The 27953-nt window shown below is 46.9% G+C and overlaps 3 protein-coding genes across 8 annotated transcripts in view; all 3 read right to left on the bottom strand.

Moving 5' to 3' along the window:
* The window catches only part of bmp2k (BMP2 inducible kinase), a 32442-nt gene extending 26165 nt beyond the window's left edge, over positions 1–6277 (bottom strand). Inside the window, exon 1 of one of the 4 annotated variants that reach the window (XM_061038975.1) lies at positions 5441–6277. In XM_061038975.1, coding sequence (XP_060894958.1) covers positions 5441–5585 — 145 coding nt within the window. In that variant the 5' untranslated portion in view covers positions 5586–6277. The remainder of the gene's footprint in view (positions 1–5440) is intronic. The other 3 variants (XM_061038976.1, XM_061038974.1, XM_061038977.1) reach the window with 3 other exon arrangements.
* A 3066-nt stretch (positions 6278–9343) lies between these two features.
* On the bottom strand, positions 9344–16617 carry anxa3a (annexin A3a). Of its 3 annotated transcripts, XM_061038973.1 has the most exons (15): positions 16520–16617; positions 15339–15373; positions 15075–15122; positions 14902–14989; positions 14070–14164; positions 12998–13111; positions 12533–12623; positions 12236–12315; positions 12069–12125; positions 11885–11978; positions 11654–11749; positions 11249–11307; positions 10965–11087; positions 10397–10471; positions 9344–10310 (listed from the first exon to the last, which is right to left on the bottom strand). In XM_061038973.1, exons 2-14 carry the CDS (start codon positions 15351–15353, stop codon positions 10412–10414), a joined length of 1020 nt encoding a protein of 339 aa, XP_060894956.1. In that variant the 5' UTR covers positions 15354–15373; positions 16520–16617; the 3' UTR covers positions 9344–10310; positions 10397–10411. The 3 variants fall into 3 exon arrangements, with proteins under 3 accessions (XP_060894956.1, XP_060894955.1, XP_060894954.1); XM_061038972.1 differs by having other exon boundaries at positions 9344–10471; XM_061038971.1 differs by lacking the exon at positions 10397–10471 and having other exon boundaries at positions 9344–9488.
* Positions 16618–18508: 1891 nt separating this feature from the next.
* Positions 18509–27953, bottom strand: part of fras1 (Fraser extracellular matrix complex subunit 1) — an 88379-nt gene continuing 78934 nt past the window's right edge. The window contains exons 62-73 of the mRNA XM_061038982.1: positions 26966–27241; positions 26524–26756; positions 25987–26147; positions 25691–25905; positions 25459–25609; positions 24713–24820; positions 24468–24627; positions 22571–22687; positions 22309–22475; positions 21989–22194; positions 21181–21327; positions 18509–20966 (exon numbers count right to left, since the gene is read on the bottom strand). Coding sequence (XP_060894965.1) covers positions 20394–20966; positions 21181–21327; positions 21989–22194; positions 22309–22475; positions 22571–22687; positions 24468–24627; positions 24713–24820; positions 25459–25609; positions 25691–25905; positions 25987–26147; positions 26524–26756; positions 26966–27241 — 2514 coding nt within the window. The 3' untranslated portion in view covers positions 18509–20393. The remainder of the gene's footprint in view (positions 20967–21180; positions 21328–21988; positions 22195–22308; positions 22476–22570; positions 22688–24467; positions 24628–24712; positions 24821–25458; positions 25610–25690; positions 25906–25986; positions 26148–26523; positions 26757–26965; positions 27242–27953) is intronic.

The raw sequence follows: 27953 nt of genomic DNA, 5'->3' as shown, positions 1-27953 counted from the left end.
CAACATTTCATCACCGTCATGTCGATTCAAACGCTGTCTCTCAGCCCTGAACAGAATTCACTTTAAGCTAAAGCGTGACCAAAGATCTGTAGATCACTTAAAGCTTTTCTTCTCTTTGATTACATCGATCATTAAAACACAGACTGTGGTGATAAAAAGTATGACAGGGTTGACCTCATGTCAGAGAGAGAGGCTGTCTGCATGAAAACTCTGTTTGAGCTGCTCATGTTTACACGATCAGCAGACACACACACACACACAAACACTATCAGCAGACACACACACACACACACACACACACACACACACACAAACACTATCAGCAGACACACACACATACACACCCGTGTGTTTCTGCTGACGGACAGATACCGGCTGGTTGTGTTTGAGTCAGCATGTTCTCAGAGAAGCTGTTTGTTTTTTGCCAGTTTGGATACCACGAGTTTAAAAACAATACGATACGTTATTTCAGAGATCAAAATGAATCAAAAGGTCTCGAAGTTTACGCCCCTGTGACGTTTCTCCTTCAATCTGAACATAGAGGAGGCGCAATGAGGGGACACAGTGACCCCCCCGTCCCGTCCCGTCTTCAGAGGTAGTAACAGAGGCGTTACAGAGGAGAGAGGGGATCAGCTGAGCCAGTGGGGGAGAACAGCGCTGTTTGTGCGTGTCTGACTGTGTGCGTGTCTGACTGTGTGTGTGGAGCTTCCAGAGGCAGAGCACTTTTTTATTTAAATAATTAAAGTTAATATCTCGTCAACAACAACACGGACAGCTGTTCTTCAGAGTTCTAATCATCAAAACCCTCCTAAATATCGTCATCATCATCGTTAAGGTCGTAGGTGTTCATAACGAGCTGGGTCTTTTTTTACTTAAAGGAGACTTCTGATAAATTGTGTTTAACTTAACATAGATATAAATATTGAGTTCTCGCAGATATTTCTGAAACGTATTCATCACAGACTGTAAATATTAATGTCTGTTCCTGCAGGGGGCGCCGGAGTCCCATCGATGGCGGTCTCCATGCTGGAAATGCTGTCTCAGTCTAACTTTCAGTCAACCTAACGACAGGCTGAGAGCTGGAGCTGAGGCGGGTTTTAAACCTCCTGACAAACCGTTACACCGCGCCCACCTGTCAATCAGGTCAGCTACACGCCTTATTGTGAATAACTCTTATCCTTCATCAAATCAAAACTGATGAGTCATCAAAACATTCACCCCCCGTACAGTGTGTGTCCATCGAGACATGAGCTAATCACACCTATTTGGTTTTTTGAACCAGGCTGTAAACATGTTAATCTCTGCTGTAAAAACAGGCTTTTTAGAATGGGTGTGTATGTGACTTCCTGTGCTTCTGCAGCCAGCCTCTAGTGGACACTCCAGGAACTGCAGGATTTTACACTTCAACATCGGCTTAATTTTTAAAACACCAGGGGTTGCTGCTTTGTGTTCACGCGTCCCCTGTTCGTGCCCGTCTCGGGGTCTTACAATGCAAAGTAGTTCTTAAAAGCAAATTCGCCCGGTTCTATCCCGGCTCTGACCCTGAGTGTGAGAAATGTCACATGGCGCAAGCTTATCTTGCCCCCAGAAACGGAAGTTGCCATTGTACCCGTCTGAACACGAGGTCAGGTGACTTCACGTGTGGTTGTGGCGGTAGCCCCCGTTCTCCATGGTTGGCTTCTTAATACCGCTGTAGTTCATTTCAGCGGCTACTGCGACAGCCTTACAGGCGATATCAAAAAGTATTGAAAGCGAACATTAAGTGCGTATGTAGAGATATGGACGGGCTCACAGATGCTTCCTGTTCATGTCATGTCGTGTGTTCTCTGACTGATATGTGCAGAGAAACCACAGACTGACGAGGAGGAAATGACTCACTGAGTCCAGCAGACTTTGTTTCAGAGGCTTCTTCTGCTGTGTGGGTTTGACTTTTATCAAAGTGGTTCACCTGCTGGAGAACACCTGAATGAACAGACCTGAATGAACAGACCTGAATAAGGAGAACAGACCTGAATGAACAGACCTGAATGAACAGACCTGAATAAGGAGAACAGACCTGAATGAACAAACCTGAATGAACAGACCTGAATGAACAGACCAGAATAAGGAGAACAGACCTGAATGAACAGACCTGAATGAACAGACCTGAATGAGCACACCTGAATAAGGAGAACAGACCTGAATGAACAAACCTGAATGAACAGACCTGAATGAACAGACCTGAATGAACAGACCTGAATGAGCAGACCTGAATGAGCACACCTGAATAAGGAGAACAGACCTGAATGAGGAGAACAGACATGAGGACCCATCGGGTCGTCATGGTAACAGAATTATAAACTAACCCTGCAACCAGGACTATAGACACACACACACACACACACACACACACACACACACACAGAGAAGAAACCAAACTGTAACTGCACAACCTCGGGACAGAACGATGCGCAAAGGTCACGCTGTAACCTCCTGCTCCACAGACACTTCACATGACTATATGAAAACACCCTCTCCCCCTCTCTCTCTCCCTCTCTCCCTCCCTCTCTCTCCCCATCCCCCTCCCCCTCTCTCTCCCTCCCTCTCTGACTCAGCAGCTTGTTGTAACTTGTCACGTCTACACTCTGACCGACAAACATCGTTATAGTTTCAGCTGGCTGAATATTAACTTATTATTTATTTAAACGTATACTGTGTGTGTTGACTGCACAGTAAATGTATTCATGAATTAAGAATGACCTCTCCTGTGAGCGTGTGTCCTCGCCAGCTCGTCGTGAATCTCTCGGGTTTGTTCTCTTGAGTCGACCTCGAACTAAAAACCCTCCGACAGTTTCATAGTCCCGAGTAGTTCGTTATCTTTAATGTTCAAACTAAACGAGCCGCACAACACGTCCCCTCATGATGTACAAAAATTTTTCTGGTGTCACGTTCAAAGGCTGAAAAAATATAACACTTGTTTCCAGCGTCTTTTTTCTGAGCGCTCCGCCTTTTTTGTTTTCGTTTCATCCGACTGTTGTCAGAGACAGGACGGTCGCCAGCGCTTTTATTCGAGCGCACAAACGCTTCATGCAAACACTCCCTAGCGCACAACCAGCGCTTTACTGCCCGGGTGGACAAGGGGCCTTATCTTTAAACAAAATCAGGATCTCGATCTAAACATTCAGTGTTTCCCTCATTTACACGACACTCAGACGGGCCGCCCAGGTACATGTATTTCCAAACTTTTATTTATTATTTATTCTGTACTTAATTCACTGATTGAGGTGCAGCGATGGCGCCTCGTTCAAACTGAAGCTTCTCGTGACTTGGTTTCATATTTGTCTGCTTCATGTCTGTAGTATGAAGAAGATGTTTTTATAGTTTCAGTTCTTTGTGAGTCTCTGGATGATTAAAAAACAGACATTGTCTCGTTCTAAAACACGTCAGACGACAGGTCTTTAAGAACAACCATGAAACTATGACCGTGTCTCGCTGCTGGAACCACATGTTTAATGAATACGCTGCCGTCAGCTCTGGTCTTGTGAAACAGCAGCTGTTGTTGTTCTTTCACTTCCTTATTGGTGCAGCGAGGAGATTCCCGTATTTTTAAACACAGAACTTTGTGAAAGTGTGAAGGACATCTCTGAGACTTCCTGGTAGCCCGCTGGCGTCCTCGGGTTGCTCTGTCATTGCACAAGTCTTTCTTTCTGTGCGAGTCCAGAGAGCTCTGTTGTTACTTGTTGAACTGTTGAGTAATCTAATAAAATAAAAACGATCCGTCTCTCATGGAGCTGAGCGGCTGCACAGAGACTCTAAGTCGTCCTGACACAAAAACAAACCGAGCATGGAGATCTCTGCATCTCTACATGCTGTTGACCCAGGAGGTTCAGACCGTCGTCACCCCACCCCCCCAACCCCCCCACCCTCAGCCAGCTGAAGCAGGATGTAAAGCACAGCTGTATGGAGGAAAGGGAGCAGCTCTAACTCCAGCTATACACCACATCCCCAGTGCCCCAGTTTAGAACGCAAACACAGCTCAGAGCGTCAGAGGAGAGCGACCTACTTCATTCAGTCTGAGAGATTTTAGATGTTTTAGGGGGAATCTGAGCTTCTTCTGCGGAGAGACGACCATGCAGCAGTCTGTAAAAGGGGGAGGAGTCACCTCAAAAATGGGAAGGCGGAGAGTGCCAGAAACCATGAGACTAAAGACACACGGTGTGATCTCTCTGTTAAGACAGCGTCTTCAGCGGTGTGAAGATAAAGGGATGAGACTAGTTTTAAGAACATGTCCTCTAGGGGCACTGATGGCTTAATGGTTAATGCACACGCCTCATGTAGAGAGGTTGTAATCCGGGTTCAAGTCCGACATGCAGCTCCTTTCCCCCCATGTTACGCCCCACTCTCTCTCTCTCTCTCTGATTTCTGACTCTATCCTCTGTCCTATCAAAACAAAGAGAGAGAGAGAGAGAGCTCTGACTAAGTTGCACAAAGGTGGAAATGTTGCCAACGTATTTGTGAAAGGACTTTGAAGAAGGTCAAAAAGCTCCAGCAACACTTGCATTCTGAAGGGTCATCATGACCCCGATGAAGGCCACAAGCCGAAACACGGCGCTCCAATAAAGTCGATCTTCATACTAAAAATGCTGCTGCAATGCTTTCTCTCTCTTTTGTAGTCGATGAAGTCGTGCCAGAAAACACAACTCTCCAAGGCGCGGCTTGTCAACAGGTAACGCAGGCACCTGCTTGGGGCCCCAGGCCAGAATGCCCCCCCCCCCCAAAGGCTGACAAACTGTAAACCACAGCAGTGGTTGAAAACGCTCTAATTTTGCTACAACCGTAGGAAACCTCCCTAAGAGGGCCCCATCTGACAGAACTCACTGTCCTTTTGAAAACCTGAGTTTGTTAAAGTCACCGAAGAAAAATTAAGAGGCGATATCTTTCTGATATCAGGTTCAAATGTGATTTGTTATCCTCATTCTTTACTCATTTAAATATTATGTTGATGCTAACACACTGCACATGTTCAATTTACAAATTATCCCTGCACTCATGTTCACTTCATTTGTCTGTCTACTCGCAGTTATATTGTATAGTTTCTTCTTACTATATGTCTACACTCATGCACTTTAACTTATGTCAATACTGTCCATTTACGACTCTGTTTTTGCACATTTACATTTAATCTTTCATATTTAATCTTCCTATTTAAGACTAGTAATGTTTAGTTAAATCCTCGTTGTATATATTCCCATTCTTAGTTTTGATATTTTTAGTACTTATTTACTTTGTATTTAATATTATATTGTGTTTAAATTTGCTAATATTGTGTTTTTTGCTCATATTGTGTGTTTGGACAACCTGCTGCTGTAACGCCACAATTTCCCAGTTTGGGATCAATAAAGAAATTATATTCTATTCTATTCTAATCTATACACACTGTTGATGATAACACAGTACCTACCCTCTGCCACCAGCTCCTCCACAGTCACCTGGTACCTGCCCACAGAGAACACCTTGCCCAGGTAGCTGCTGACCCCGCAGCTGTTCCCGGACTGCCCTCCGAGCCCCCCGCTCTCTGACTTCGGCATCCTGGAGAACTTCTTCATCCTGAACCTCCTCCGACACCACAAACAATCTGTGCTAAGTCAGCCTCTCAGTCCCAAACGTAGATCAGGTTATTGTCCTATCTCCTGGTGAGGAGCCTCTCCCCCAGCTGCATGCTCCGTGTCCGCATCAAAGGACAGGTAACATAGAGGACAGGTGAAACAGCGTGTACCTCACTAACACTGAGCTAGCTCCGTTAGCTGCTGAGACACATCCCTGTTAGCATGTGAAGATCCGCCGACAGAGAGAGGGGGGGGAGAATCATGCAGCGGAATAACACCACCTCTGGAGTATCCCTGAACATGAATCTAACTCAGAAGCTCTCTTAAAGAATCCCCGGCGCTGCTAGCATCACACGCACCGACCTGTGAGCTCAACACGGGCGGAGCGGCCAGTTAGCCCCGCTAGCTGCGGTGTTAGCGGCTAGTTAGCCCGCTAGCTGCGGTGTTAGCGGGTGGCTGCTATGTTAGCGGCTAGTTAGCCCGCTAGCTGCGGTGTTAGCGGCTAACACGCTCCTCCAGCAGAGAGCAGGCGGGCAGACACGCTCCGAGTCCGGCCCTCTCACAGGTCAGCGCCCGCTTGTTACCGAGAGCCCTTCGGTGAAGTTCACCCGCTCAGCAGCTCCGGTAACGATAAAGTTCTCGGTGCAGAGTCTGTGGGTGGTTTGTTATTTACCCAATGAGAGTGACAGCCTAACCTGACGTGGCCACGCCCCCTCACATTGTTATCACTGGTGGAAATGGACATTGTATGGAAACCTGTGAGTGCCAGGGAGCATCGAAAAATAATTAATGAAGAAATGCACATCAGATAAAAATAAGAATATCATAATAATAACTTTATTTAAATAGGTGAGGGTTTACAAAGTGCTTTGACACATGCGGCAGAATAGTGAACAACAAAGCATAAGAATGCAAACAACGACAACTAACAACAAATAACAACAAATAACAACAACAAAGCAACCCACGGCTCACACACTGTGACCTGACCAACAACAACAAAACCCCAACAGGAAAATACACCAGTCAAAAGACCGACCAGCATCAGAACCCAAACATCAGCAGAACCCAAACATCAGCAGAAAACAAACATCTTCAGAAAACAAACATCTTCAGAACCAAACATCACCAGAACCCAAACATCTTCAGAAAACAAACATCTTCAGAACTCAAACATCTTTAGAAAACAAACATCTTCAGAACACACACACACCAACACACACGAACCAACACACACACGCACACACACACCACACCAACACACACACACACACCAATACACACAACAAACACACACAACAAACCAACACACACACACCAATACACCAAACACACACACACACACCAAACACGCACAAACACACACACCAATACACCAAACACACACACACACACCAAACACACACCAACACACAAACAAACACACATACACACACCAAACACACACCAACACACACACACCAACACAGTGAGGAGTGAAATAGAAGACGTTGGAGTGAACTTCTTCACTCTGCAGGTTCATAAACATCATAACTTATTATGAGATGGTTTTTTTTCCATGTTTCTTTATTGTAAACTTCTTTTTGTTTTTGCGGCTTCAGGCTTCCATAGCTCTCTCAGACAGGGAAGGCGTGTCAGACGGAGGACGGGTGGTGAACAGGCTGTAAAGAATGTGGAGGAGCAGAAACAAAGCTGAAGAGATCTTTACCATTTATCTTCTGTTTGTTCATCAGTTATTATCTCCACCAAGGTTCTCAAAAGGTTTCAACACACTCAGAGTTTTAAAGATACAATCTGTTTCTTTATTGATCCAAAGAATCAAGAAAAACCTTTACCAACATCTGTTTCCTAAGCAGATGTTTAGTTTAGTTTATCAGGATCCTCATTAGCTGCAGCATTGTAACCTCCTGGGGTCCACACAACAGACTTTACATAGTGACAACACGTCATTACACATCACATTGATCATAAACAGGACAAGACTAGGACTCGAACTACCTAAGGTTTCCATTTCCTGCACCCTGACTGCTCAGAAACATCAGCAATGTTTGGATTAATGTGTCAAACGTTACCGATCTTTATTTACAACTTGGACTGTGTGCAGGAGTCTGTCTGCAAGGTTTGACAACAATACATTCACCAATATTGTTTTGTAACATCTGTTACACCTGTAACATATATGTTTTTATGCAATTAAGACAATGTGCAGGAGTTTCCTGCCATTTTTGACATTTGAAGACAAGAACACTGTCCAATCTCGAGGCGCCTGTGGCTTAGTGGTTGGTGCATGTGTCCCCTATACAGAGGCTATAGTCCTCCAAGGGGACGGCCTGGGTTCAAATACCGACCTGTGGGTCCTTTACCGTATGTGAACCCCCCCTGTCTCTCGGCAAGAAAAGCCCAAAAACAAATCTTTTTAAAAAAATCTCAGGTGTCGTGGATTTGATACGGTTTGTTGCCATGGTATCAAACAGGTGTTGATGTCGTTTGGTTTAAATTAGAATCATATGAAAGTCTAAACATCTGGTATCAGATTGTTTAGACTGTCAGCTGCTCTCTAAGTGTATAAACATACACTACACATAGATGTATACATGATCTATGTATATAGATCTATGTAAAGTGTGTTTGTGTGGACGGGTGTCATGTCCCTTCAGAGTGAGGAAGCTCGGACTCTGACGTGGACTGGTCTCTGAGGAAGCAGCTGCTCAGTGAACAAAGACCTGCGATCGGCTCGGAGAATCCGTCTCATGAATCTGCACACTTTGATTCTTTCACGCTGAAACTTCAGAGGAGACGACGCTCTCAGCCTCCTCTGTCGTCTTCACGTCAGATCTCAGAGGTTTAAAGAGTCTTCTTCTGAAAAAAAACGATGAGATTGAGGTCAGAGTGAGGAGGGAGCACATGGCAGAGACGAGGATTACATAAGAGACCAGGACGAGGAGGAGCTACAGACTCCTCTGTCTGTTCCTGCAGGACGAGCTCTCCTCTCTCACTCATTGTTGTCTGACTCTGTGTGAGGCTGCTGCCCCCTGCTGGTGACTGACAGAAACACAGTGAACATGTATGTGTGTATGTATGGATCATCTAACATCTTCATCTGCATTCAGAAAGTCTGGACTGTGAAGTGAAAACCGTGTGAAACATGAACAGACTTTCTGTAAGAATTATTTTTTTTAAATAAAGTTTCTGATGTTTGAAGATCAAAACTGCATTAATCACACACTCTCTCCTGTTTCACTTTCAGAGTGTCAGTCTGAGACACTTTAACTGTGAACAAACATCTTCAGTATTCATCCTTATGAGACCGTGTTTCTTCTGTCAGATGATTCTTCACATCCAGGAAGGATTTATGTTTGTATCAAAAAACATCAGATTTAAAGGAAGAATGTGCGACATGTTCCACATAAATAAATCAGAGATCAGGTCTATCCTGTGTAAATGTGTCTCTCTATGAGTTATGACTGTCTAAAGTGAGTGAGAAGCTCGAGTCCTGCTGGCTGTGTTGTTGTCAGAGCCGTGTTTGTCCCGCCACATGATGACGAGTATGACGTCAATTCGAACACCTCACCTCACCAAGTTCCCGAGTTGTTCCGACTTGAGCAGTCATATTTATTGAACTGATCCTGATCCTGATCCTGATCCTGATCCTGAGACTCTCTCTCAACGGGGTCTGCTGCTGACCCCTCAGCCTGTCACATGTTCACTCACACAGCTTTAGTCCTAAATTAAAATAAAAGTCCAGACCAATACTCAGGTACCTCATCAGAGTCATTTTATTATTTCCAGTTGTTTTAACGTTCACGTTTTTGAAGAGCAGAAAGATAAACAGACATGATGTTAATCATCATCTCCTCCACAGAGCTTTAGCAGAATCTTTCTATAATCTCCTCCAACGTCAGACTGAAACACAAACAGGCGTACATTACTGATTACCCTCTGCACACTTTATTCACATGCACCTCTAATAGACAGCAGAGTCCTGAATCAGTGAAGACAGAGAGAGATGGGTACTGAGGGTTCAGGTGAGTTAGTGAAGACAGAGAGAGATGGGTACTGAGGCCTCAGGTGAGTTAGTGAAGACAGAGAGAGATGGGTACTGAGGGTTCAGGTGAGTTAGTGAAGGAACAGAGAGAGATGGGTACTGAGGGTTCAGGTGAGTCAGTGAAGACAGAGAGAGATGGGTACTGAGGGTTCAGGTGAGTCAGTGAAGACAGAGAGAGATGGGTACTGAGGGTTCAGGTGAGTCAGTGAAGGAACAGAGAGAGATGGGTACTGAGGGTTCAGGTGAGTTAGTGAAGACAGAGAGAGATGGGTACTGAGGGTTCAGGTGAGTTAGTGAAGGAACAGAGAGAGATGGGTACTGAGGGTTCAGGTGAGTTAGTGAAGACAGAGAGAGATGGGTACTGAGGGTTCAGGTGAGTTAGTGAAGGAACAGAGAGAGATGGGTACTGAGGGTTCAGGTGAGTCAGTGAAGACAGAGAGAGATGGGTACTGAGGGTTCAGGTGAGTCAGTGAAGACAGGGAGAGATGGGTACTGAGGCCTCAGGTGAGTTAGTGAAGACAGAGAGAGATGGGTACTGAGGGTTCAGGTGAGTTAGTGAAGGAACAGAGAGAGATGGGTACTGAGGGTTCAGGTGAGTCAGTGAAGACAGAGAGAGATGGGTACTGAGGGTTCAGGTGAGTTAGTGAAGGAACAGAGAGAGATGGGTACTGAGGGTTCAGGTGAGTCAGTGAAGACAGAGAGAGATGGGTACTGAGGGTTCAGGTGAGTCAGTGAAGACAGAGAGAGATGGGTACTGAGGGTTCAGGTGAGCTCAGGTGTGTTAGTCGTCTCCTCCACAGATCAGCTTCAGAGCGTCCCCGTGCTCCCCCGACACATCAGACTGTAACACATAAACACAACAGGAGAAAGAGTCCCCACGCAGACAGATAGACAGACAGGCAGACAGACAGGCGGACAGGCAGGCAGACAGACAGACAGACAGACGGTTTGAGACGGTTTGAGACAGTTTCAGACTGTTTCAGATGGTTTCAGACTGTTTCAGACAGTTTCAGACCATTTGAGACATTTTGGGACTGTCTCAGATAGTTTCAGACTTTTTGAGATGGTTTGGGACCGGTTGAGACCAATTGAGACCATCTCAGACCGTTTGTGACTGTATAAGATGTCTCGGACTGTTTCAGACCATCTAAGACTGTCTCAAACTGCTTGACACTGTTTAAAACAGTTTCAGACAGTTTAATCCTCTGATCACAGAGTCAGTGTGTTGTTGTTTCTGTAAACTGTGAGAGGTTTAAATAAAGATCTGATAAAATGGACAGAGTTCAGACTTCCTTCTCGAAGGTTACTTTAACAGTAAAGAGTTCTGTTCTCACCTCGATGGCCGAGTGCAGCGAGTACTCGTACAGCTTCTTAAACTCTGCTCGGATGTCCAGCAGGTCGATCTCAGACCGACTCACCATGACCCTGTTCAGAGTCCACTCATCTGTTCCACAGCCCTGAACACACACACACAAACAGTGCACATTATAAACTCCTGCTCATGGTTCTTGTTCAAAGTCACACACACCCAGAGCTGCTAACATGTCCTCTCTGCTGATCAGAGTCTTATTATGGGATTTAATTTCTCAAAATAACTGAACACACATCTTCAGCTCACCTTCATGCTCTGATAGAGAAGCTCTGCAAAGTAAGCCGGGACACTCTTCACACACTTCACTGCAGAACGACAACAACAACAACACAGTGTGGTTAAACACAATAACAGTTAAATTTGATGGGAATGACAGGAAGAGCTGGGTATTGTCAGTATAGCAGTGGTATGAGAAGCCATGAGAGCGGATTATAGAACCAAGTGAGCTGGAGAATGGAGAAGAGAAGGGGGCCGATCACAGAGCCCTGAGGCACCCCTGTGGATAACTATCCCTGAGAGGTAGGACAGGGACCAGGGAAATCCTCTGTGATTTCAAGATTCATCCTCAAACTTCACAGCCTCATACAATTCTGTATAATAAAGTCATTATGAGGCTTGTTAGTGACTTCATAAATAAACCCAGTGACTCACCTATCGCCACCAGCAGCTCCTGCAGATCTCCAGATATTTCTCCCTCGATGCTCTGCTGCAGAGTCTTTCCACTGATGTTCTTATATTCCACAAGAGCTAAGATCACACACAGGGAAACATATTTACTCACACACAGGGAAATATAACTCTTAGATCAAACATAGGGAAACATAGATGAGAATACGTTCTGAAATCCAATGCAGGTTAAAACATGTTTGAAAGATGACCTACTCTGTCTGAGCTGAGGTATGCTCCTATGACAGAGGATTTCAATAAACTTAGACTCATCGGTTCCCCACTTCTTCTCCCCGGCTTCATAAAGGGTCTGAAGAGAAGGAAGTTAAACTGTTAGAATGAACTCAACATAAAGACGATCTGTATGAACATGTGTGAAGATGTGTCTGAGACGTATTACCTTGGCGTCTTCTTTAGCCTTCTGTGTATCCACAGTGGTGCTCTCGTCCCTCTGACCCTGAAATCACAAACCAAATCTAACTCAGGGAACATGGAACTGACTCTAATCCTCTGAAACACTATAAAAATAAAGAAGGGCTCCTTCACTTGATATTTGTAAAGACTGACCTCGGCCAGCACGAGCAGAGCATCGCCGAAGTCTCCGGAAATTTCGGACTTCATGTCGAGGGTCACCATCTTCTCCGTTTCTGTGGATGCAAACATCAGAGACAGTGACGATGCTGATATCTTACAAAGGAAAGACTGACACAACAATAAGTTCAAAGTTCAACTCACAGGTCACATCTGCTGATCAAGGTAGACTTTCATTTACCTGTCAGGTAGACCTTTATTTACCTGTCAGGTAGATCTCTATTTACCTGTCAGGTAGACCTCTATTCATCTGTCAGGTAGACCTTTATTCACCTGTCAGGTAGACCTTGTTGAGAGCTTGGATCTGTTCGTTGGATCTGGAGGCAAAGATCTCGATCAGGACGCTTTCTACGGTCCCTCCTCCCTGAAAGAAACAGGTTTTACAGATGTTACAGGTGTTACAGATGTTAAAGGTGTTACTGATTTTAAGGTGTTAAAGGTATTAAAGGTGTTACAGGTGTAACAGATGTTACAGGTCTTACAGATGTTACAGGTGTTACAGATGTTAAAGGTGTTACAGATGTTAAAGGTGTTACAGATGTTACAGATTTTAAGGTGTTAAAGGTATTACAGATGTTACAGGTATTACAGGTATTAAAGGTGTTACAGATGTTACAGGTATTAAAGGTGTTACAGGTATTACAGTTTTTAAATCCGTCTTTGTTCTCTCAAACATTTCTGTGTAAAGATTTAATTTAAAGGCCTCAGAGTTTAAATTAAATAAATAATACATCTGACCTTCATGGCTCTCATCACTTCATGACAGTCGTACACTGCAGGAGGCGTCACCAGCGCCACCAACAGATCCTCAAAGTCCCCGCCAGTTTCTCCTTTCAGGTCGTCCACCAATGCCTGGAACACACACACACACACACACACACACACACACACACACACACACACACACACACACACACACACACACACACACACACACACACACACACACACACACACACACACACACACACACACACACACACACACACACACACACACACACACACACACACACACACACACACACACACACACACACACACACACACACACACACACACACACACACACACACACACACACACACACACACACACACACACACACACACACACACACACACACACACACACACACACACACACACACACACACACACACACACACACACACACACACACACACACACACACACACACACACACACACACACACACACACACACACACACACACACACACACACACACACACACACACACACACACACACACACACACACACACACACACACACACACACACACACACACACACACACACACACACACACACAGACACACACACACACCCTTTTTAATTCAAATCACCAGCACACCCATGCAAATACACAAAGAGCTCAGGCCGACGCCCACACAGAGGCACCTCACTCACAAAGAGGAACTAGACGCCAGGTTCACGTAAACAAAAAGTTTAGCGGTGTTAACTTAAATTATTTGATATATTTCAAACATGTTAAATGTCAGGTTCATTGGCAATTATTAAGCTCAGACATAACTCATCTTTTACTTCATTCAGTCTGTTCCATGCTTAGTGAAGTGGAGCTACAGAAACCTGGAGCAGAACCAGACATACCGGGTCAAAAGAACTACTGAGCATGCTCCGAACTTCTAGTACAGTTTGGTTCTGATTGATACATTATCCAGGAATTGGAATTTAATAGATTTTCCCCCCGGGAGGATCAGATAATACAGATAATACCAGAGTGTGACTGACAGCAGAGATATCAAAATTAATAAATGAATTACTTACTGTGCCTGTGGTCGCCTGATAAGCCTCACTGATGAGCTGTCTCTGAGCGCTGCTCCTGTGGGTCAGGATGTCGATCAGAGTCTTCTCATTGGTGCCTGGAACACAACAGGACATGAGGACACATCAGGACACTTCAGGATTCATCAGGACACAAGATGACACATCAGGATTCATCAGGACACAAGAGGACAAATGAGGATTCATCATGACACATCAGGACAAATGAGGACACATGAGGATGTATCAGGACACATCAGGACAAATCAGGTCACATCAGGACACATCAGGACACAACAGGACACAAGAGGACACAAGAGGACACATCAGGTCACATCAGGTCACATCAGGACACATCAGGTCACAAGAGGACACATCAGGACACATCAGGACACAAGAGGACACAAGAGGACACAAGAGGACACATCAGGTCACATCAGGTCACATCAGGACACATCAGGTCACAAGAGGACACATCAGGACACATCAGGACACAAGAGGACACATCAGGACACAAGAGGACACAAGAGGACACAAGAGGACACATCAGGACACAAGAGATCACATCAGGACATATCAGGTCACATCAGGACACAAGAGGACACATCAGGTCACATCAGGACACATGAGGACACAACAGGTCACATCAGGTCACATCAGGACACATCAGGTCACATCAGGACACATCAGGTCACATCAGGACACAAGAGGACACATCAGGACACAAGAGGACACATCAGGACATATCAGGTCACATCAGGACACAAGAGGACACATCAGGTCACATCAGGACACAAGAGCACACATCAGGATACACAATTGCATGCGTGCGTACCAATTCCTTTCATGGCCTTCTTCAGAGCCTCAGCATCGTCTCCAGCATCAAAGTGAGCGTTGGGTTTGATGGTTCCTCTCTCACCGCCCTGAAGAACAACACGACTTTATTCATGTTTTCTTTATTCAGTCGTTATTCCGACAGCATTTTTCCACTTTAATTAAAGGACTTACTTTAGCAGAGAAGGATGAAGGTTTGTTCACCAGGTCGTCCAGGTCGTCCTGCACAGCGGACATGTTTGATTTAAAATCTCACCATGAAATTAAAACACGTGTTCTTACCGAGTCATATGATTTGAAGCTTTAATATCTTTAACAAACACGGCCTGGGTTAGGGTGGTTAAAGTTCTGATCAGAGTTTCATCTGGGTGGAACATGATCGATGAGTTTATAATTTATATAAAGAGATTTTTACCCAGCACAGAAAACGTTACTCACCCATAAAGAAGCCATGATGATGACAGGAGGGTCTTCTGTAAAAACACGTACAAAAATCTGTTGTAACCACGACAACTACAGACTCACTCTGCTGAAAGTCAACCGTCAACACATGGACTCTTTATACGGTAACACCGACTTTGACAAAGATCACGTCAGAAGCTCTGATCGTCAACAGATGCACGGTGTCGACAAAGGGGGAGGAGCTAACAGCACTGTGTGTGTTTTATGACACTGCAGTTTCACTCAGACCTTCAGTGGGCGCCAAAGTGCACTTAAACTGAATCCTAGATGCTGTTGCTTTAAAGGTCACATATGATGCAAAATCCAAAAGTCCACCCTCTCCGTCTTTTGCCTGCTCCACTTTTCAGAAAATGTGTCGTGTCAAAAACAGGCCGTTTTCAGATTTTCCCTTCATGACATCACAAAGGGCAGTAGCCCCTCCCCCAGATGGGTGACACTCCCACAGCTAGGTGTTTGTTCTGCCCTCTGAGTCTGCCTTCTCACCGTAAACAATAGGACATGGAGCAAGAAAGCCAGAGACACCCAAGTCCTTCCAGAGAGGGGGCGTGGTCAGACACAGCTCATTTACATATTTAAAGGTACAGAAACAGCCTGTTCTGAGCAGGGCTGAAATAGAGGGGTCTGAGACTTATTTAAACTGATTGAAGAGGAGGAGGATATGTGACCTTTAAATACAAATCCTTAATCCTGATTAAAACAAAGTACCGATAGTGATGTTGGTCTGAGAACAAGTTTTATTAACGATGAAACAACATTTGTTAATTTAAGCATTAAAGTTTCTCTTGGTGACTCATTACTTTATTTACCTTCGTGATCAGCTGACTGTAATAATTTATTTCTGCTCATTAAAAACTGAGAGGTGATATCGAGGCTGGTACGATCTGAGAGAAGCACTGACGGGTTCAGAGTGGAGAGATAAAGATACTGTCACAATCTGAGGAAATCTATCGACCTGTTTCAAGACTTTAAGTTAAAGTGAGGTGTCACTCAGCTGATGATGATGTCATGATCAACCTGCTTCACCTGAACAAACCTCCTACGCTTGTATTTAACGTTGAATCAGCTCATAGTGAACGTAGTGAAAACAAAAACAACATGAACAGGAATCAAAGAAAGTGAACAAATGTGAGCGAAGAAGAAGAAAAGCTGAAACTCACCTGATTGTTGTCTGAACAGGAAACTTGTTCCGCCACACCTGTGCTCTGTGGAAATCTACCTGAGAGTCCTTTGACCGCGCCCACTCTGCCTATACAGGGAAGGTGCTGCCTTCAGGCACAGCTGGTAAATTTCAAACATACATTCATTCTGTAGAGGAGCTCGTCTGTTTTTCTCTTCAGATTTATTTATATTTAGGAAAACATTTTTATGGCGTCTTATAATGAAGTCACCTGGTGCTCGTTGTTATGATTTACTTTGTTTACTACTTCCTGTTTTATTTTGTAGACAGCCACTCACAGTCTCACCTGTCTCTTTAGTCTCACCTGTCTCTTTAGTCTCACCTGTGTCTTTAGTCTCACCTGTGTCATTAGTCTCACCTGTCTCTTTAGTCTCACCTGTGTCATTAGTCTCACCTGTCTCTTTGGTCTCACCTGTGTCATTAGTCTCACCTGTCTCTTTGGTCTCACCTGTCTCTTTAGTCTCACCTGTCTCTTTAGTCTCACCTGTCTCTTTAGTCTCACCTGTCTCTTTAGTCTCACCTGTGTCATTAGTCTCACCTGTCTCTTTAGTCTCACCTGTGTCATTAGTCTCACCTGTCTCTTTGGTCTCACCTGTGTCATTAGTCTCACCTGTGTCTTTGGTCTCACCTGTGTCTTTAGTCTCACCTGTGTCATTAGTCTCACCTGTCTCTTTAGTCTCACCTGTCTCTTAAGTCTCACCTGTCTCTTTAGTCTCACCTGTCTCTTTAGTCTCACCTGTGTCATTAGTCTCACCTGTGTCTTTAGTCTCACCTGTCTCTTAAGTCTCACCTGTGTCTTTAGTCTCACCTGTGTCTTTAGTTTCACCTGTGTCATTAGTCTCACCTGTGTCATTAGTCTCACCTGTGTCATTAGTCTCACCTGTGTCTTTAGTCTCACCTCTGTCTTTAGTCTCACCTGTCTCTTTAGTCTCACCTGTGTCTTTAGTCTCACCTGTGTCATTAGTCTCACCTGTGTCTTTAGTCTCACCTGTGTCTTTAGTCTCACCTGTCGTTAGTCTCACCTGTGTCTTTAGTCTCACCTATCGTTAGTCTCACCTGTGTCTTTAGTCTCACCTGTGTCTTTAGTCTCACCTGTCTCTTTAGTCTCATCTGTCTCTTTAGTCTCACCTGTGTCTTTAGTCTCACCTGTGTCTTTAGTCTCACCTGTCTCTTTAGTCTCACCTGTGTCTTTAGTCTCACCTGTCTCTTTAGTCTCATCTGTCTCTTTAGTCTCACCTGTCTCTTTAGTCTCACCTGTGTCCATATCTTCAACCAGGTCCAGCTGCCTTTGGATGAAGCTAATTCACCGTGACCTGGATGTCGGAGAACCTGCACAGACTTCTTACAGAGTTCATATTTAACTTTGCTCGTTTGATCGAGTACTAACTTATTTGTTTTGACACATGCTGTTGTTGCCGATGCACCTGATGCTCCCTGCAGTTCACCAAACGTCCACTGGTGTCACTAGAAACAACATACCTCTCACATTCACCGCAGCTCTTTAAAGGCTTTATATGCGGTTTTTCACACTTAAATGTAGAAATCAAGTATATCCTCTGAAAATAACTCTGAGTCATGACTGTCTACAATGGGTGTAACACCCAAGTCCCACAGTCTGTGATGTTTTCAGAGTTTTCAGAGTCCTATCTTCACTTTGCTTACATCGTCAGGACGGCCGGCTGACTCCTCCCCTCGTGTATAAAAGTTGTTTAATTGAGGGACTAGAGAAGAAGAATAACATACTGTACTCACTGCTTAACTGTGTTTCTAGATCACGCTCATTTCAAGTAAATTTACATGCAGTGTGAAGATACGAGCGTAATACAGATCGCTAGCATTAGCATGCTAACACAACAATGCAGCGCGAGTTGTTTTGGTTTCATGCTGGTGCTCAAGGGCGACATCTGCTGGATCAAAAAATCACATATAAAGACTTTAAAGAACGAAAATAAAAACATCAAACTCAGAACATTTTCATGTTTCCATTTTTATTACTAAAAAAGGCACCAGATACTTGCTTCATGTCCAAAACATCGTGGTTATTCTCCATAAAATGATAGCACCAAAAATATATCGTTAAATATTTCATCATCCCCCAAACAAGCACAGCTCCTGATTGGATGTTTGAGGCACGTTTAAAGATACAGGAGGCAGATCTGACACGTCAACATTCCTTTAGGCCAACGCACACACACACTCGTTAAAACCCGTCTCAGTGCTCTGTAACCAGTGTCAGACATACAGTAACGTTCACATCAGTAGTCGAGGGTAACATAAAACATAATGATCATTAGAGAAGAATATATCAAATAAAAATGAAAAAAAGATGCGAGCGGGTTAATAAAAAAAGAGTGAGGAGTTTTTGTGTTTGTGAAGGAAGACACTCGTTATAAAACTATAAAATACATCGTATTAAAAAGTGATGATGATGATGAGTGTTAAGGCTGAAGCTCTCAGACATCGACGATCACACTGAGACACAGAAACACTTTGATTGTTGATACTGAAACCATGAATACTGCGCGGCACGTTTTCCTGTCAGCTGATCTTTGTCGTCTCGTCTGGCGAGACACGAAAACGAAGTTTGAAAAAAATAAAGTTCATGCGTGACTAAAGCTAAGGCATAATCGCACTTTGATAGGTATCGTTCATGTTTGTTCATATGGTCTACGGTGGCTGAGAGGGACAATCCACCTCCCTGCAGCCTGTTGCTCAGAGCGCCCCCTGCAGGCTTTGATCGCCTCTCTCTGTCACCGTATATTTCACTCCATCCTCTTTCCTCCTCACACGTCAGCAGCTCGCCGCGTGTGTGTGTTTAACGCTCACAGCTCTCAGAAGCAGCTGAAGCCCCGTGAAGACGTCGCTCCACAGGAGAAGCTCCGCCTCTTTCACACACGCACTCTGAAAGTCACCAACATGATCCGGCTGCATGTCCAATGTTTCAGCTCGACTTTAAGGGGGACGGTTTTCTGCAGACTCCTGTAAAAAGTCTGGAACATCCAGGACGAACAAGTGGGCGGGGCGATGACTTGTTCACGATGGGCGGAGCTTATCTGCTTTATACTCTGCATACTGCTCGCCTCAGATGTCTCCAGGATCTTTATACATGTTAATATTTACTGAACAGTCCTCCTCCTGCAGCGTGCTGAAGGGTGACGAGGGTTCAGTGAATGGATTATTCTGAGCTGCGAGCACAAACGATGAAACCCGGCGATGTATCCGGGCCTGATTGTCCCGATGATCCAGAAGGCGTCAGGAGTGATGTGTGAAAGAGGCTTCAGAGAACAGGAGCTCCTCCTCTCAGGCTAACACTCCACAGTGGAGACTAAAACAGTGAAATGACTGAACGCAGCAGAGACGATCAACAGTGAGTGAGCGACCATCTACAGACGGCGTTCATATCAAACGGGTGAAATAAACAAGATGAAGATGACCGTTTGTGGTTCCTGAGTTAGCGGCTAACGCAGCTAAATGAGAAAACTCTTCTTCTCTCTCTTCCCTTTTTAAAAGTGGTAAAAAAAATACGATATGCAGGTACAAACGCTTCTAGAAAATACTTTTTTAATTCAGTCCTCTTTCCTTCTATCTCCTCTCCTCTCCTGTCTCCTCCTCTCTCCTCTCCTGTCTCCTCTCCTCTCCTGTCTCCTCTCCTCTCCTGTCTCCTTCTCTCTCCTCTCCTGTCTCCTCCTCTCTCCTCTCCTCTCCTGTCTCCTCCTCTCTCCTCCTCTCTCCTCTCCTGTCTCCTCTCCTCTCCTCCTCTCTCCTCTCCTCTCCTGTCTCCTTCTCTCTCCTCTCCTCTCCTCCTCTCCTCTCCTCTCCTCTCCTCTCCTCTCCTCTCCTCTCCTCTCCTCTCCTCAGACCTCTGTGCCGTCGCTCAGGTTGTTTTGCAGCTTCACCTCCAGGTTCACCTGTTTGACTTTGGGGCGGGGCTCCTGCTGGCGGTTCAGGATGTTGATGTTCCTGACGGTGCAGTGTTTGGAGCTGAAGTTCTTCTCCATACACTTGTCCATACACACCTCCACCTTGGTGTTCAGCGGATACTCCTCGTACGATTTCTCCGCCATCTTCGTCTTCAAAGCCGCACGTCTGCAGCGGCGGAACACGAAACAGGAAGCCAGCACGACCAGGACCAACAGGGTGACGGCAGCCACGCCCCCTCCCACTGTGCTGCCCATATGGGCGTTGAAGGTGCCTGAAGGCCCCGCCTCCAGGCGCAGTGACTTCATGTTGGTACCGTTCTTCACCTGGTCGCCCTCGTTGTCGTAGATCAAAGACTCGTCGAGCGTCAGACGCCCGCTGCGGTCCACCAGGTCACGCCTGACGCGGCTCAGCTCGTACGTCACTGAGCGCTGAATCCTCGGGCTGGACCGAGACTCCGGACCAATCACGTAGATCACCTGCAGGTACCACTGATGCCCCGCCTCCACCTGTCAAGAGAGAGAGAAGAGTTGAGTGACTGTCCTGAAGGATATATAAATATTATCGGCCACACCATGAAACCACAGAATTCAACATGCTGTCCGACATCTCTCATCAAAATAAATCACTGCATCAGAGAGACTACATTACCCACAATGCAACCTGTGCCGCCCATTACCATCTTTAAGGTTGAAGCATGCCTTGTGCTGTGGCTCCACCCACCTTGTAGAGAGCGTCGACCTTCATGGTGAAGCCATCGACTCCCGGCATGGCGCTCACGGCGTGCAGCTCGGGGACGTCCGAGGCCAAATGAGCCTCGAAGGGAACGTCGTGGAAAAACTTGTCACAGACGTCGGGCTGCTTACGATCCTACAGGGAGAGAGGGAGAAGTTTAACATCGTGACTCCACAGAATAAAACACTCTGACTGTCAGATGGACCCTTTCCTTCCTATTTTTACTAAACCTCCGTAACTAAGCTCCGCCCCCATCACGACTCTGTACGTTCATATTGATTCTGTGATTGTGAAGTATTGGCGTCCCAGTCTGTGAGGTCATATTGTGTTTCAGCAGCGTCCACAGCACGGCACATTGGGAGCTCCACACACACACACACACACACACACACACACACACACACACACACACACACACACACACACACACACACACACACACACACACACACACACACACACACACACACACACACACACACACACACACGCGCGCGCGCCTCTGAAGACGGTACAGAGCGGGGTTCACAGGGGCGTCTGAACAGGGCTAGTGACACTCACTCTGACTGTGTTTGAAAAACATCCTGGACCATCCACTGACACGTGACACTGGGCAGACTGGTTCAACTGGTTTACAACAGCAGTTTGTCTGTGTGTGTGTGTGTGTGTGTGTGTGTGTGTGTGTGGGTGTGTCAGTCAAAGGGCAGGGTTGAATAAACAGCTGAGGGGGAGTAGGGGGGTCGGGGAGGGGGGCTGGGGTCAGGGTTATGCAGACAGGAGAGATGTTTGCGTCTACCAGCAGCAGGAAGCGGTGCTTCAGGTGTTTGTTGGGCTGGATGCAGCCGTACTGCGGACCCTCGTTGTACAGCGTCCCCGTCGGGTCAAAGAAGGGAACGTATCCATCTCTACCTGTGCACAGGTAAACCTTCTCCAGCTGCAGCTTGTACGCTGCATTCAGGTTCTGCTCCGGGTTCCACAGCACCCTGCCGTACAGAGTCTGACCTGCAGGGGGCAGCACAGACTGAGATTCAGTACTTTGACACTTTACAGCAACCACGTCTGTTTGAACTGGTCCAGCTCGGGTCCCTCCTCATACTTTAACCCTGACTGTCGTACCCATGGAGAAGGCGCCCTTGTAGTCCATCTCGGCCATGGAGACGTCGGCGGTGGCCGGGTCCATCATGAACACCTTCTCGTTGTTACACAGCTGAAACTCGGTGTTCAGAGAGTAGACCACAGGAACCGGTCTGTTGGTCTGCTGGAAAGCAATGGGCACCAGAAACCTGACGGGGGAACAGGAGAGGGTCAGCTGAGCTGCTGTCCCATGATGCATCTGGAGCCTTTAAATATAATCAGTTATACTGAATCAGGGTCATACTTCTCTGGAGCGTGGGCGGTGCAGGACAGCGGTTTGTCTCCGGGGTCGATCCAGGGCTGAGTGGGCTGAACAGTGCACGGGATCAGGAACACCGTGTACTCTCCTGAATAATCCTTCCTGTTGATGAAGACCAAATAAAACCGTCAGCACTCTGAGAACAGTGAGGGAACCTGCAGGAGAACTCTGTACATTGTAAAGGGATAAACAGTCACACTAGTCCATGACATCACTGTCTAGTCCATGACATCACTGTCTAGTCCATGACATCACTGTCTAGTCCATGACATCATTGTCTAGTCCATGACATCACTGTCTAGTCCATGACATCACTGTCTAGTCCATGACATCATTGTCTAGTCCATGACATCATTGTCTAGTCCATGACATCATTACCTAGTCCATGACATCATTGTCTAGTCCATGACATCACTGTCTAGTCCATGACATCATTGTCTAGTCCATGACATCATTACCTAGTCCATGACATCACTGTCTAGTCCATGACATCACTGTCTAGTCCATGACATCATTGTCTAGTCCATGACATCATTGTCTAGTCCATGACATCATTGCCTAGTCCATGACATCACTATCTAGTCCATGACATCATTACCTAGTCCATGACATCACTGTCTAGTCCATGACATCACTGTCTAGTCCATGACATCATTGTCTAGTCCATGACATCATCGTCTAGTCCATGACATCATTACCTAGTCCATGACATCACTGTCTAGTCCATGACATCACTGTCTAGTCCATGACATCATTACCTAGTCCATGACATCACTGTCTAGTCCATGACATCATTGTCTAGTCCATGACATCATTGCCTAGTCCATGACATCACTATCTAGTCCATGACATCATTACCTAGTCCATGACATCACTGTCTAGTCCATGACATCACTGTCTAGTCCATGACATCATTGTCTAGTCCATGACATCATCGTCTAGTCCATGACATCATTACCTAGTCCATGACATCATTGTCTAGTCCATGACATCACTGTCTAGTCCATGACATCATTACCTAGTCCATGACATCACTGTCTAGTCCATGACATCATTGTCTAGTCCATGACATCATTGTCTAGTCCATGACATCATTACCTAGTCCATGACATCACTGTCTAGTCCATGACATCACTGTCTAGTCCATGACATCATTGTCTAGTCCATGACATCATTGTCTAGTCCATGACATCACTGTCTAGTCCATGACATCACTGTCTAGTCCATGACATCACTGTCTAGTCCATGACATCACTGTCTAGTCCATGACATCACTGTCTAGTCCATGACATCATTACCTAGTCCATGACATCACTGTCTAGTCCATGACATCATTGTCTAGTCCATGACATCATTGTCTAGTCCATGACATCATTACCTAGTCCATGACATCACTGTCTAGTCCATGACATCACTGTCTAGTCCATGACATCATTGTCTAGTCCATGACATCATTGTCTAGTCCATGACATCACTGTCTAGTCCATGACATCACTGTCTAGTCCATGACATCACTGTCTAGTCCATGACATCACTGTCTAGTCCATGACATCATTGTCTAGTCCATGACATCACTGTCTAGTCCATGACATCATTACCTAGTCCATGACATCACTGTCTAGTCCATGACATCATTGTCTAGTCCATGACATCATTGTCTAGTCCATGACATCATTACCTAGTCCATGACATCACTGTCTAGTCCATGACATCACTGTCTAGTCCATGACATCATTGTCTAGTCCATGACATCACTGTCTAGTCCATGACATCACTGTCTAGTCCATGACATCACTGTCTAGTCCATGACATCACTGTCTAGTCCATGACATCACTGTCTATGAATACAGAACGTTAATCTGGACTCTGAACGGGATCTGACCTGCTGTAGGAGCTGGTTGCTCTCCACAGCTGATACGGAGAGTCGAAGGTCTGAGCGCTCCACAGCAGCTGGATGTCGAACTCGATTCCTCCCAGGTGATCCGGAGCCATCAGGTGAGACTTATGACCGGGCAGCGTGTGGTGTTCAGGGACAAACTGACCTGCAGGAAAAGTCATGACTGTTCATTATCTCTGAAGACTAACCAACGAGCTGTTCCTTTAAAGAACCAGATTTTATAAACGCACCTCTGAACTTGGCGTGTGTTTTGAACTCGATGACCAGTCGGCCGTCCTCTCTGATGTAGATCCTGATGATCTGCAGTCGGGCTGACAGGACGCTGTCAGTCTGGATACCTGCACACAGTAAGACCCGCCCACAGGAAACAGAGGTCACATGAGATTACTCATCAGGGTCGTCTCATAGTCAGGGTCGTCTCAGTCGGGGTCGTTTCATAGTCGGGGTCGTCTCATAGTCAGGGTCGTTTCAGTCGGGGTCGTTTCATAGTCGGGGTCATCTCAGTCGGGGGCGTCTCAGTCGAGGTCGTCTCAGTCGGGGTCGTCTCAGTCGGGGTCGTCTCAGTTGGGGTCGTCTCACAGTCGGGGTCGTCTCAGTCGGGGTCGTCTCAGTCGGGGTCGTCTCACAGTCGGGGTCGTCTCACAGTCGGGGTCGTCTCAGTCGGGGTCGTCTCAGTCGGGGTCGTCTCACAGTCGGGGTCGTCTCACAGTCGGGGTCGTCTCAGTCGGGGTCGTCTCAGTCGGGGTCGTCTCACAGTCGGGGTCGTCTCACAGTCGGGGTCGTCTCAGTCGGGGTCGTCTCACAGTCGGGGTCGTCTCACAGTCGGGGTCGTCTCAGTCGGGGTCGTCTCAGTCGGGGTCGTCTCAGTCGGGGTCGTCTCAGTCGAGGTCGTCTTACTCGGTGTGACTTCTTTACAGAAACAGGAAACATGTAGACTGAGGTGAAAAGCATGCTGGGAGTAGTAGTTGAGTCTGACCTGTCCTCCACAGCACCGTGTCGTAGAAAAAGGAGAACTCCATCTCGGTGTGGTGCTCCAGAGACGCCCAGCCCCGCGGCGCCGTCACGTAGATGTAGGACACGTAGAGAGGAACCTGGACGGTGAGGAACGACTGAGCCGAGTCTCGCACCTGAAACACAACGCACCCGGGTTCTCATATTCTATCTACACGTTCATGGTCACGGCGTGCTGGAGGAACGCCTCTTTGTACCTGGAAGTCGGCGGTGACGGAGCCCCCGCAGACGTCGATGAGCTCCGTCATGTCGTAGTACGCGTCGAAGGTCCAGATGCAGCTCTTCAGGTTCAGGTGTTTGTAGAGCTGCAGAGTCCGAGCTTCACGGACTTTTGGATCAAACTGATACGGCCGATCGAAACCCGGACCCAGAGAGATGCTGTCCAAGGACATGTCGTCAAGGAAACCAGAGTCTGAAGAGGAACGAGAACGTCGGATCGTTACTGTGTCTGTGTGTGCGCGCGTGCGTGCGTGCGTGTGTGTGTCTGACTGACCTGAAATCCCCTTCAGGTCTCTGAGTGTCACCAGGTTGGAGCAGACGTGCTGCTGTCTGTAGATGGACTCTGAAAGCAGGAAGTGAAGGTTGTGAAGTGGCATGGTGGACACCAGGGGGAGCATACCGTCCTGATGAGGGATCTGCACTGAGATATGGATACTGGAGAGAGAGAGAGAGAGAGAGGGAGGGAGAGAGAGAGGGAGAGAGAGGGAGAGAGAGAGGGACAGAGAGAGAGGGAGGGAGAGAGAGGGAGAGAGAGAGAGAGGGAGGGAGAGAGAGGGAGAGAGAGGGAGAGCGAGAGAGAGGGACAGAGAGAGAGAGAGGGAGAGAGGGAGAGAGAGAGAGAGGGAGAGAGAGAGAGGGAGGGAGATAGAGGGAGAGAGAGAGGGAGAGCGAGAGAGAGGGAGAGAGAGAGGGAGAGAGAGAGAGAGAGAGAGAGTTAGTTTGATGTGTTCTGTTGCACGCTCTGAAATGTTTTTGTGTACCCCCCCTCCACGCCCTCCATGCCTCCGCCCACCTCCCTCCCCATGCTCACCGGTTGGGGTGCTCCTTGTGCTTGACGTCCAAGTATTTGAGCGTGGCGACGAAGGACTGGGCCTGGAAGCCTCGGGCGGTTCCCGTGGTAACAGGTGTGTGACAGATGGAGCCGTCTGTGCCGATGGTGGCAATGTTGCTCCTGAGCGGCGTCCCCAGGTGACCCGCCTTGTCCCGGGCCTGAGCGACGCAGCGAACGTGGAAACGACGGCTGAAATAAATACTGTCCAGGACCTGACGAGGGGAGGGGGGGTACATACAGACAGTCAGTGATTAAAGTGATCTTATTGGTTCATTTAGGGGGTTGCAGGGGGTTGACTCCTATTCTTGTTGCCGTGGTAACAAACAAGTATCGATGTTGTTAGAAACTCTGTGCTACCTCTTCATTCAAACGCTATGTTCACCTCATCTCTAAACTCCTGCGTGACATCATCATCTCTCACCATGTGGTTGACGCTGGTGTACGGCGTCGTGTCCGTCACCGTCTCAAACGGGGAGCGCGCCCCGTTGGTGTCGGTGGGAGCCGCCACCTCCCAGGAGAAGTGAACCTGAGTCTGATTGATGCCCGCCTCCTCACAGCGCTCCTTCATCACAGAGAACTTTGGGTAGTGAGGGTCACAGGGGGAGACGCACACCAGGGGGTAACCAGGAGGGGGCGCCTTCTTACTGCCTTCACGGGTCACCTCCTGAACGTGATCATAGTCAGCGAGGGAGACCACCTGGGGGGGAGGAGAGGAGAGAGGAGAGAGGAGAGGAGAGGAGATAGGAGAGAGGAGAGGAGAGGAGAGGAGAGGAGAGGAGAGGAGAGGAGAGGAGAGGAGAGGAGAGGAGAGAGGAGAGAGGAGAGGAGAGAGGAGAGGAGAGGAGAGAGGAGAGAGAGGAGGAGAGAGGAGAGGAGAGGAGAGGAGAGAGGAGAGAGAGGAGAGAGGAGAGGAGACGAGAGAGGAGAGAGGAGAGAGGAGAGAGGAGAGAGAGGAGAGAGGAGAGGAGAGGAGAGGAGAGGAGAGGAGAGGAGAGAGAGAGGAGAGAGGAGAGGAGAGGAGAGGAGAGGAGAGGAGAGGAGAGGAGGGGAGAGGAGAGGAGAGAGGAGAGAGGAGAGAGGGGAGAGAGGAGAGAGGAGAGGAGAGGAGAGGAGAGGAGAGGAGAGAGGAGAGGAGGAGGAGAGAGGAGAGAGAGAGGAGAGGAGAGGAGAGGAGAGGAGAGAGGAGAGGAGGAGGAGAGGAGAGAGGAGAGAGGAGAGAGGAGAGAGGAGAGAGGAGAGAGGAGAGGAGAGGAGAGAGGAGAGAGGAGAGGAGAGGAGAGGAGAGAGGAGAGAGGAGTAAAATTTACCCATTAGCAGATACAAACATGAAGTGATTCATATTCATAAAGACAAACTATAAAAATAAAACGTCATTTCATCTAAAACCTTTTATTGTGAAATATTTCTTA

Source organism: Labrus mixtus, chromosome 5 (genome assembly GCF_963584025.1).
Source record: "Labrus mixtus chromosome 5, fLabMix1.1, whole genome shotgun sequence".
In the NCBI taxonomy this organism is placed as follows: Eukaryota; Metazoa; Chordata; class Actinopteri; order Labriformes; family Labridae; genus Labrus; species Labrus mixtus.
Note: the sequence above shows the minus strand (reverse complement) of the source record. Positions and strands in the feature narration are given on the sequence as shown.

Excerpts from the sequence above, each read along its gene's own strand:
- anxa3a (XM_061038971.1), bottom strand. Across the intron at positions 11,750-11,884 it reads CATACCTCAGCTCAGACAGA|CTCTTGTGGAATATAAGAAC; the intron begins GTAGGTCATCTT and ends GTGTGATCTTAG. Across the intron at positions 9,489-10,964 it reads CGCTGCACTCGGCCATCGAG|TCTGACGTTGGAGGAGATTA; the intron begins GTGAGAACAGAA and ends TTTGTGTTTCAG.